General features: G+C 41.4%; 1 protein-coding gene across 1 annotated transcript; it reads left to right on the top strand.

The window, feature by feature from the left end:
* The first annotated feature begins 9,489 nt into the window (after nucleotides 1–9,489).
* Nucleotides 9,490–11,396, top strand: LOC126402323 (uncharacterized). Its single transcript, XM_050064213.1, has 3 exons — nucleotides 9,490–9,650; nucleotides 9,758–10,400; nucleotides 11,303–11,396. The coding sequence occupies exons 2-3, from the start codon at nucleotides 9,833–9,835 to the stop codon at nucleotides 11,359–11,361; spliced, it is 627 nt and encodes a 208-aa protein (XP_049920170.1). The 5' UTR covers nucleotides 9,490–9,650; nucleotides 9,758–9,832; the 3' UTR covers nucleotides 11,362–11,396.
* Nucleotides 11,397–12,262: the final 866 nt, after the last annotated feature.

Here is a 12,262-nt window from a genome sequence, read left to right as displayed (position 1 = left end):
CAGTCAGTAATGCAGATGAGCAGGGGAAAAGGGCAAAGGGCAATGCAGTTTCGGCGGCAAGGGGAATGGGGCCGTGCAGCCACACAGTGCCGAAACGGAGCTCAGTACAGCAGCTCTAAGTCTCTCTCCAGCGGTCCAGGTCCCTCCCGGTCCTCTTTCTCTCTCCCTCTCACGGGCAAATGTTCAGTTCTGAACCACACAGTTCCTCTTAGTAAACAAACTACGGGTTAATTCATGGCGAAATAACCACAGCATGTCTTAAACAAATGAGCTAGTGCTAAATGCAATGCAAAATAACAGTATGACACGCCACAGAGAGGCTAAGCTAAAGGCTAGCAGCGATTAGCATTACAGCTCGTTTTATACACATTAAAACACATGCATTTACCTCTGGCAGCTTCTCAAAAGTCACACACAGCAACCACAAGACGACTCTCCGTCAGTCTTGGTAGTTTGGAGTGTTATATTCTTGTTCCTTTATGCTTATCCAGCTCGGACAGCAATACAGCTTCTGCCGCAGCTAACCTGCGTTTTCATGGAGGTCAGGCTAAGAACCTCCTCCCTCAACAAGGTGAGATTAAGAGTGGCTAAAGACTACAGACAAGCCAATCAGAGAAGAGAGAATGAGTGATTGACATTCCATGCTGACATCAAGCTTAAATGCTCCATACACACAACGTGGTCTGCACAAACAAACAAACTATGATGGTTATAACTCCAACCATGAATTCTGACTGTTTTAGCTGTAAATACATTGACTGGTTTTAAACATTTTAATATTTTTAAACATATTTATACATTAACTTGTGCCCTGTTTAACAAACATTTTAAAGTATTCTTAGAGAGATGAAATAGAACACAAAACACATTTTAATGTCCTCAAGAAATGAATGAAATAGTAATCCCTTCATAGAAATGAATGAAATAATAGCCACAGGGCTACACCAGCAACTGACCATAAAGGTGAAATCCGTTAAATAAAGCCTCATAAAATAATAATTACAATGACGGACATAAAGGAAAGGAATGGAAAGGACACAAAGACATGTGAGTCAGCAACCAGTTTTTTTCTGGCAAACTACACTATGACATTTTTATGAAAGTTTTTATGACATACTATATTTTGACGTGTTTGCATACTACACTTTGAAGTTTTTAATGGCATACAATTCTATGACAAAGAAAGAAAAAATAGGGAGTGCTGCACTAGCTGTAAGTGATTGCAAAAAATTAGGTGCTCTTTAAGGACAGGGCAAGTCGTCACATAAGAATAAAAAGCCATGACTATCCAGCTTACTCAGTGTAAAAGTCAACAGTGCAGGCCGGCAGCCCAAAAATGCATCCCGGATGCTCTGCCTGTGGTTAAAAATCCTTTATTAATTCATGGATAGACCAGCACCTTTCATCTGAAGAGTCTTCATCAAAACACATCGGGGACAGGTGTGTAACTGAACAGTCATCAAGAGATCATGTGACACAGTGTGTGTCCCAGAATGCGCTTTATACCCTGATGAAGACTGTTTAGTCAAAACACTTTGATCTATAAGATAATTTAAGCACGGCTTTATTTCATACACCAAGGTTGGTTTGACTGTGTGCAACACGGTTTACCTTTAACTTAAAGAGACTTAATTTTATGTTTCATTCTGAAGATCACTGCACGTGGACTGATGTATAAACGCTCTGGAACTAGTGAACTTCAGGTTTGTCTTTGTCTTCTTATTCATCAACATGATGCAGTTCTTCACTTTCCAGTAATAATGCTGACTTTTGTTGCATGATAAGACAGGTGCTTTTATTTGTCACACTCTTGTAGATGTGCAGCCTCAGTGGACGACATCTGGGAAGAAGAGGAAGGAAGGTACATGAGGAGCTCTGAGGTAAGATAGTTCTTCTCTTGTTACCAGCTGCGTTGTTTTCAGTGTTGAAGGAACTGAGTTTATTTTAAGAAGTCAGATCACCCAAAGTCACAAAATCTCTTTGATAGATTTTCCATGTTGCTCGTCATTATTAGGAATTACAATTTTTAATTCGTGTTGTGCTCCGTTATGTTCACAATACACAGATGCTTTTGAAACAAGTTAAACATGACCAAAGATTAGAAATATGACACATCTTGATAAATTAGTTGGCATTTAGCAGATTTAAGCTTCAAAGAAGGTTTCCATGACTTTTTAGGCATTTTATTCTGAGACATTTTAGGGCACACTATACCGTGACATTTTTAAGGGCATACTATATTAAAAAGTGTATTTGTCACAGTCCAGCTCTTAGGCTTGACAAAAAGAGGGAGACACAAGGGACGGTTAGAAAATAAAGTGGTTTCTTAGCCAAAAAGGAATCCAAACAGGTCAATGACATAGGTAGGAGGAGTCTGATAAATCAGTAATGTAGGGATTGGATGAGTGAAAATGTGCTGTAGGGGTGTTGTACTGCGGAAACAAAAAGAAAAAAAGCAAAGGTGTGATGAGGAAGTCAGCCGGCCCAGACTGACTGCTGATCTCTTCAGTGTGCATGGAGCACACAGGGCCCAGGTGTGTCCCATGCCACTAATCACACTCAATCAACACAGCTGCCCTGGAATGAGAAAACATAGGATAAGCAGGGAAACCTAGCAGAGGGGCTTTGCCAGGCATCTCTCTTTGATTCGGCTCTGCTTCTCTGCGATGTGTTCAGGGCATCTGCTGGGACACAAAGGCCTGTTTCAGAGGAAGCGGATGGCCGTGCATGTTAATGAAGACGTTCTTTTCACTGGTGAAGTTGGCCAGACGTGTGCCAGACGTGTTTTTCTCAAAACTTTAGCCAGATTTGGATGGAAACTTGGCTGGTGTTTGGTTTGTTTTTGGTGCAACTGAAGCAGGTCAAACTGAGTATTGGGCTGATTAGGTATGAACTAATATAACATATAGAAGATGAAAAATAATCCTACATTCGATAAAACTCCCTGAAAACACTGAACTGTGTGCAAACAAGACAGCAACCTGATCGCAGCAACCAATAAAATAAATGTTAGCATTGTACTTTCCTGCAATCTACTGATATGCTACATTTGCATGTTAGTATGTAGAGGATCACTGACATTTTATTTTTCAACAATACTGTAGTTAACATGTGGTCAGGTTTAGGTGCAAAAACCACTTGGTTACGGTTGGGAAAAGAGTCATGTTTGGGCTTAAAATAACCATTTTGAGGGGCGCAATCTGCAGCGACATTAAAAAAAAAAAACAATTTTTCAGGCCACTATCCCGGCCGAAAACACAACAACATCTTGGTAAAAAACAATCACCTTTTAATAGCACTTTCGCGGCAGGAAATGCAGCAATCTGTCATTAAAGCCGTAAAAAGCATTCTCTGTCTGACCTCTGGACATTTATGTCCAGCAGAGGGCAGTGTTGCTCTGTTACTGGATGTGAGGCACTGCATTCATGCCACTATCCCAGCAGGAAACGCAGCGATGTCTTTGCAAAAACCAATCACCTTTTCTGGCACTATCCTGGCATGAGACGCAGCGATGTCTTTGTATAACACAACCATTTTTCGTGGCACTATCTAGGCAGGAAATGCATCAATGTCTCCGCAAAAACCAGTTGCCTTTTCTGGTACCATTCTGGCAGGAAACACAGGGATGTCTTGGTAAAAAAAACAACTGCTTTTATGACACTATCCTGGCAGGAAATGCAGCGATTTCTTGGCAAAAAGCAGCCGCCTTTTGAGACAAGACCCTGGCAGGAAATACAGTGACGTCTCAGGAAAAACAACTGTTTTTCGCGGCACTATCCGGGCAGGAAATACAGCGATGTCTCATGAAAGAACGATCGGTTTTAATGTCATTATCCAGGCAGGAAATGCAGCGATGTCGCGGTAAAAACCAAACATTTTATTACTAGTCTGGTGCACTTTGCAGCTCTGAACATTTTTTAAGACTCTTATAAAGTTTTCTAAACAAAAATTGCAAAGTGAGATAAAACAGAGTAAATCCCAGGAAGGTAAAAACTATTGTAACAGATGTGATTGATTTTAGTTATTTAACTTTAAGTGGAAGCAGAGATCATAAAGATACAGAAAAACATTTCTCATTTTGCATATTTGTATCTAATGTAGCCTCTTAGATTTTAATCAGCCAGACAACACGATGACAGAGCAGGTATATCTTGTGAATATGACATGAATAATCTCCACAGTGAGCTGAATTCCCCGGATGACTTCCTCCAGCGGCCTCCCTCACCTCTGACCTCCCCTCCACTCTGTGTTTCCAGTCAGAACAGAGCTGTTGATTACATGATAAACTGTGTCTTTGTCTCGCTGATAAATTCACTCCTCACGCGGACAACGACAAGACGGCCCATTGTTTGCTTCAAACACTGAAACTCTGTGCGGAGGAACGAGCTGAAACACGACCAGAGTTCCTGGAAACATCTGTCATTTATCTGTCAGTCCACTTTTGGTTTGTTAAACAAGTGTCAGGAGAGAGAGCTCATTATTTCACTGCATAAAAGTAATAAATATGACTTTTTAAGTCAACAGATGGCATGATTCTTACTTATCATCACATCATTTTAAATTACAATATCACCATGACGACTTGGGAGGCTTAATTTGTGATTCAAGTCTCAGTTTTGAATTTCAATGTATGTCATATTATTTGATATGTTACAATAAATCAATATATTTGACTTATAATTTTAACAAGTTGTGTAGAAGAAAAAGTTTTAAGGAAATAAATATAAAAATAATTAAATTAAATCTTATTTAATTTAATTTAATTTTAGATTTTTTAAAATGTAATTCAACTTAATTTAATTCAACTTAATTTAATTCAATTTAAATGTTTTTTTGATTCAATTTAATTCAGTTTGATTCAACTTAATATTTTTTATTTAATTCAACTTAAAAAATTTTAATTTAGTTCAACTTAATTAATTCAATTTAATTTTTTAAAAAAAGAAAAAAGATTTATCCTAAAAAAAAAAAAATTAATTCAACTTAATTTTTTTTAATTTAGTTCAACTTAATTAATTCGATTTAATTTTTTTTATTTAAAAAAAATATATTCAAATTAGTTTTTTAAAATTTGATTCATCTTATTTTTTTAAATTTAATTCAATTTAATTGAATTAAATTTATTTTTCATTTAATTTAATTCAATTTAATTCTCTTTTTTTTTAAGTTTAATAAAGTTTTACATTTCTCTTTTGTTTTTTGGTGTATTCTCTGACAAAACAAAAGAAATCAGCTTTTAAACTAAACAACAGGTACAATATTGGAATCTGTCGTCAGCCTGCAGGAGAAGTCACAGCGCTGACAGCTTCAGTCAGCCCTTCTTTCTTCTCCTCTGTTGTGTCTCTTTTTGCATTTCTTGTCGCCCGGGAGACGGCGTCCTCAAACGGCCGAGGTGTCCTCAGAGCTGGCCCCAGGGTCTCCCTGAGCTGAGCTGTCTCCGTGGCAACCGTCAGCAGCTCTTGCTGGGCTGGAGAAGGTTGCACCAGGCTGCCGAGTCATCACCTGGCAGCCTGCGTTTACCCGGGATCAACACACACACACACGCACACACACACACACACACACACATACATTATATTTGGGCATTTTTATGGTTTAGTTTTTCTGTTTTAAAAGTCAAAGAAGTTGCTCCATGTACTCTCAGCTAACTGTGACCTCTGACCTTCTCATTATCCAACCAATTTCTTTTCTTATAATAATAACCCAGAATCCTGTCAGTTTTAGGGCCCTCTGCATCAGGAGGAACCCAGGTGCTACCGACTGCAGAGGAAGACCTCTTTTCCTGGTCATCAATTGTTTGTGGTTATTTGGTTTGGTTCTTTAACTGCTCAGAAGAAATGCAATAGAATGGAGGAGAATATTATATATATTTAATATTAATATATTATATATATTATTATAAACCATTCAAAGAAATGCGTCCCCCTCACTTCTGAAATGATGGCCACACCCCTGCAGTCCATGAATCACATGTATCTGTCTATCATAGATGAAGACAACTCGTGGAAGATGTTAAAACAAGGTGAGCCCTCCCCACAGAGTCACACAGAGGCAGAAATGGTGGTTGAAGCCTGTTCAGCTCGTCTGTGTTCTGGATGTGAAAACGCAACTCTGCTGCCACCAAGTGGCAAAACACAGCAACTGCAGTTTTAAAATTGTTCTCATCATTCTCTGTGCAGTCACTCGTTCGGAGAGGACGCTGAAAGAAGGAACCACTCCTTCCAGTGGCGTAGGGTAGTTGCAGTGGATCCTGGTGTATGCTATTGTGCATGTATCATCTCGTCACATGATCAAAGACTTGACAGTGGATAACATCAACATACATATTACCCAACAATCATCATTGCATAGCTGGGTTTGCTTTTTTCAAGGGCATATTTAACAAATGGCACTGTCTTTAATTTAATGAGAGTTCTTCTTTGACCACAAACGCATTTCCCAGTTGGCAATCACTCATAAGGACCCATTCTCCACCCAACATATTGCTGGAGGGCCCACTCTCTCTATGGGGAACCTGTCTCACTGGCCTGCCTGCGCCCCTGGGCCCCTCCAAAATGAGAGCGTTGGAAGACAGATTTCTTTTAACATGAAACTGCTTTAATCAGTGTTTTTAGCGTTTTTTAATCACATTGCATACGCACAAAATGAGGCCTGAAAGAGGCGTATGCTAATTCCCATGGAAAAGTGAAAACAGACTCTATGGGAGAAACTTTGACCCATGCTTAGGAACATTTTGGAGACGGGAAATTGGCAATGCAGATAGTGAGGTTCAAGCCTGATAGTAGGAATTGTCCAGTATTTTTTGGCGCAACAATTTTGTCTGTAGGAAGAGAGGAAGAGACCTCTGTGGATAATTCTGGTCCTGATAAAAATCTCCCTAACAGTGATCATTGAAGAAAATCCAACCAGAAGTTTTAGCTGGTTGAAATCTGCAAACCTCACCACTAGATGTCACCAAACCCCCTAAATCTGACACACTGTTCTTTGAAGTAAAGTGCAAGTGCCTCAAAATGCTACTGAAGTACAGTGCTTGTAAGTGTACTCTGTTACTTCCCATCACTGATGGGAAAAGATGGACTCCTGCCAGATTCACAGATGCATCTCAAAAAATCTGAAGTGACAGTGAAATATTTCAAGCCTTTTTTTTTTATTTTAATTTTGATTTTTACGGCTTACAGCTCACGAGAATAAAAAATACAGTACCTCAAAATATTAGAATATGACATAAGACCAGTTAAAAATGATTTATAATACAAAAAATATCAGCCTTCTCAAAAGTATGTTCTTTTACGCACTCAATACTTGGTCGGGGCTCCTGTTGCACAAATTACTGCATCGATGCGGTGTGACACGGATGCCATCAGCCTGCGGCAGCCGTCAGCTTGTCTATATTGTTGGGTCTGGTGTCTCTCATCTTCCTCTTGACAATACGCCATAGATTCTCTGTGGGGTTCAGGTCAGGAGAGTTGGCCGGCCAATCAAGCACAGTAACGCCATGTCAACAAACCAGTTACTCACCAGTAACATCCATAAGGCGGGGGTGAAGGTATCACAATCCAATGTTTGAAGAAGACTGCGAGAGGAGAAATATAGAGGCCATACCACAAGACGCAAACCACCCATGAGCAGTAAGAACCAGAAGGCCAGATTGGAATTTGCAAGAAAGTACAGAGATGAGCCACAAAAGTTCTGGGACAAAGTTTAATGGACTGATGACTTACTTACTTACTTATGCCTTTAAATTCCCTGAAGAACACAGGCCATTGACGAAACTCCTCCAATTCCATATTCTCCTCTTTGGTCTTGTGTCCTCTTAGTCAGTTGTTGCCTTGCGGGTTCCATGTTTGTGCATGTTTTATAATGGAGGTGTTTGGTCTTCTGAGTGTGTGGCCTATCCAATTCCATTTTCTCCTCTTGATTTGGCTTTCTAATGGTTCTTGCTTAGTGAGATCCCACAAGTTCACATTTGAGATGGTGTTGGGCCAGTAGATTCCAACGAGGCGTCAGAGGCAGCGGTTGAAGAATGTCTGGAGTTTGTTGCGGATGTTGGTGGTCATCTTCCAGGTTTCTGATCCTTAGAGTAGGGTGGGTTTGACATTTGAGTTGAAGATGTTCAGTCTAGTTTTGAGTGATATGTTTTTTGCTTTCCAGATTTTATTTATGGATAGATTTATCTCCAGAGATTTATGGAGAGTTGTTCTTGTTGTTGATGCGCATTACCTTGGTTTTTGATGAGTTGATTTTGAGTCCAAGTGAAGCAGCAGATACCTCTAGATTGCGTGATTTTTCCTGCATCTGTTGGGAGGTATGTGCTAGGAGTGCTAAATCGTCCGCACAATCCAGGTCTTCTAGTTGTTCAGTCAAGCTCCACTGTATGCCGGTTCGGTTATTGCTGGTTACTTGCGTCATGGTCCAGTCTATGCAGAGGAGGAAGAGGAAGGGGGAGAGCAATGGACTGATGAGACCAAGATTAACCTCTACCACAGCGTTCTCGGAACCCATCGGCTGTATCGACGTCTGTCGATACAGCCGATGGTCTTTATTGACGATGCAACAATGAATTCAGAAGTCTACAGAGAAATTTTGTCGGCCAATTTACAGAGAAACGCATCCAAACTAATCGGGAGGAACTTCATCATGCAGCAAGACAATGACCCAAAACACACTGCCACCACAACAAAGGACTTCATCAGGGGACAAAGTGGAAGGTTTTAGACGGGCCGCGTCAATTACCAGACCTTAAGCACCGGACCAAGTCCAGAATATATACAACTTTCTCACTTTCTGAAATAAGAAAGAATAAGAAATAAGAAATCTTGAACTATTTTACTACTTTCTAATTTCTTGAGATGCATCTGCTTTTCTGAACTCCCTCATCATGGCCGCCTGCAAATGGAAAAACATTTGGATTAAGAAAGACAGCACATGCATTTATTGACTCCTCTCTTTAGATACAGACTAACAGGTGACAGGTTTTGCTTGGCTGAGGTTCAAACTAGCAAATACTTTACAACGCCTCTCTCCACCTGCCTCGTACGATGACGTGATGCGACACAAATGCAGCTGTGAGAGACAGCGCTCATTAATTACAGTGCATCATCTGTCAGCTCACAGGTTCAGTCGCTGACTGAGATTCATCTCATGTAAGTACATCGATTTTTCTTCTCTCCTTAGTTTGAGTTTTGCACAAGGAAAGGGAAAAGATTTTGAGATTTAATCAAAGAAAAGAAGGTTACATTGATTAGTTTCCTATCAAGGCAGTGACACATTGTGTCTGGAATATTTTCTAATTACAGTTTAATCTAGAACAGCTGCTGAGGAGTGATCAGCCGAACGGAAAACTCACTTCCTTTTTGCAGACGAGTAAACAAAAAAACAAACTAGCTGTTGCTTTAAAAACTAAACACCTTTAATAAAGTTCTCCAGCATTTTAAAGGTCTTTCCCAAACTTATAGGTTGAACTAATTTTCTTAATGCACTGTTGTTTGCCGTGCCTTTAATTTTGCAGTCAGACTGGTTCGATTAAACATTAAACGGCACCTCCCTGTTTTCTTTCATTCAGTGCTGTGACATTAAAGAGATCATCTGCCACCGAGACGAACACCGCCGACACAAAATGGCCTTTTTTCAAAATCAAGGGGACGGTCAACGTAAGATCTCTTCCTCTGTCCATTCTCTCTTGTATGGTTGTTGTACGTGTTTGTGCTTTATTCTTGAAACAGATTTATTTATTTAACTCTTTCTTCTGATCCAACAGAAGACCCACTCGCTGGCTTCTTCCAAGGCCCCGCGACAGGGGGGCAGGACTGCTCTGGGGGTGGCGACGGGGGCCATGGGCCTGGAGGCAGGAAGGATAAAGATGATCACCATGGAAGAGACGATTTCCAGAGAAGAGAAGATCGCCATGGAGGTGATCACGATGACCACCAGAGACGAAGCAGTCCTGATCGCGACCGTGGTCAGCGCAGGAGCGGGCACAGCCCTGACCGAGACCATCGCCAGCGCAGGAGCAGCCACAGCCACAGCCCTGACCGAGACCATCACCAGCGCAGGAGCAGCCCCAGCCCTGACCGAGACCATCGCCAGCGCAGGAGCAGCCACAGCCCTGACCGAAACCAGGATCAGTGCAGGGACAGAGGCAGCCCTGATCGCCATGGCCGTGACCGTGACCACAGCCCTCATCGTAGCGGAAGCCATGACCGTGACCACAGCCCTCATCGTAGCGGAAGCCGCGGCCGTGACCACAGTGGTGGCAGCCATGGAAGCTGCGGCAGTGGCAGTGGCAGCGGCAGCGATGACGGGCACGGCAGTCGTCGCAAAAAAGGCGGGCGCAAGCATGGCCATGGCCAAGGGCGTGGTTGTGGACGTGGACGAGGACGCCGCTAGAGAGGTGAATACAGGTGAGATACAAAGTTAATTAAACCCTTTTCTCCAAATCAGCTTCTCATTCTAAGCGACAAGCTCTTACATGAACATGAATAAAATATCTTCTGCAGCAGTTTTATTTATTTCATATCGGCCACTTTTAAGTTTGTTTGAAGTGGGACAGTTGTTTTGTCAGTGAACCTTGTGAGTTGTAATGGAGCCAAATTATGTGCCGTTACCTTTGTTAAATGTTGCTGTTGTCCCTGGTTTTATATGAGAAGAGGAAAAGTCTGCTAGCTGCTAGGCTAGTTTATACAATGTAAAATGCCATAGGCTTGTGCTAATAATGTTAGCATGTTGTATTTGTGGGGAAAATGTGTCCAGATAAAGACAAGTGTTGTCTGTGAATGGGGTTGATCTCATCTGCTTTGTGACACGTTGTTGTTGTAACTGCATTTTAGCTCGTTGAAAAGAGACTTTCAGACCGAATATCAACTGCTCTTTAATCCCGGCTGGTGCTCACTGTGTAAGGAGTCCTAGTTTAGGAGAATTCTCTGAGCAGGGAATGGACAGAGAGTGTGACCTCAGTGAGGAGGTGCGGTCGACCCTGTTGCTAGGTGTGATGCATTCTTTTATAAGGTGTGATTGGTTGTCCTTTTGTGAGCCTGCAAGGTGAGGAAATGAAATAAACTGCGTCACAATTTGAGACCAAAGGCTTCACTGCTGACTCATATCTTAGTGTCCCCCAACAAAAAGTTCGGAGTAACTTTATGTGGTGCACATTACTACTTCTTAAAATCAAACAAGCTTAGAAAAAAAACTCGATTCACAACTGGACTTTGATTCATTTTAAGGTGTCACACGTCAAGACGGAGCTCTGAACGTCTTCTTGTGTCTTTGTCTTGTCTTCTTGCTGAACTGTTGTTTTGTGTTCCAGGCTGCAGATTCACTGACGACCACGCCTTGTGTGACACTCGACCTGCCGTCCAGCCATGAAAACATTTAACTCTGCATTTGCTCTTATATGAAATAAAATATTATGAAGACATGAACTGAATGTCGTCTGTTGTATTTGTGTTTTCAAGCAGCTCTGAAGTGAGTCAGAGACTTCCTGTTTTAAAACTGAGTTTTTGAATGAATGGAGGATAAAGGACATTAAAGGTATATAAGATAATGTTATTGTTCATGGTAGAGGCTCCTTTCTACTTCCTCTCAGACTAAATTTAACACAGTCAATCAATCAATCAATTTTATTTATAAAGCCCAATATCACAAATCACAATTTGCCTCACAGGGCTTTACAGCATACGACATCCCTCTGTCCTTATGACCCTCGCAGCGGATAAGGAAAAACTCCCCAAAAAAAAACCCCTGCAGTGCATGCAGTCTGGAGAGGCAGCCAACACCCTCAGGTGGAGTGGCAGTTAGGCAGACAGGTGTGGATGGCGTAGCTCCGCCTCTTGTGCTCCAGGCGACAGGGTGAATTGAGGTGAGTGAGTCACCTGGGTCTTCTGCCAAATTTTTTTAGACACTGTTGATGAGAGCAGGAGCAAAATATTCACATTTGAAGATGTGAGAGTAAATTGCTTTACGCCTTCAATGTCATTATTAAGGTTTGATTTCAGAGATTGTTTCATGGATAAACTCATAAAGACTCGTGCAGGTAAGGTTTTTAAAACCTTAGGAAGACATTAAACGTGTCACAGCTGACTGACAATACTTCAATTGAAGATAACAAGGCAAATAGGCGGGAACGATTAGCAGGGAGACGAAGCGGGAACATGGGCAGGTAGAAGTAGAAGACACTGTTTACGGATCCGCCCTCGACTTTGAGAAACACCCAGACTCAATAAGCTCATCAGGAAAGCTGGTTCCGTCCTGGGAGTGGAACTGGAGT

Source organism: Epinephelus moara, chromosome 16 (genome assembly GCF_006386435.1).
Source record: "Epinephelus moara isolate mb chromosome 16, YSFRI_EMoa_1.0, whole genome shotgun sequence".
Classification (NCBI taxonomy): Eukaryota; Metazoa; Chordata; class Actinopteri; order Perciformes; family Serranidae; genus Epinephelus; species Epinephelus moara.
This window is presented reverse-complemented; position numbering and strand designations above follow the sequence as displayed.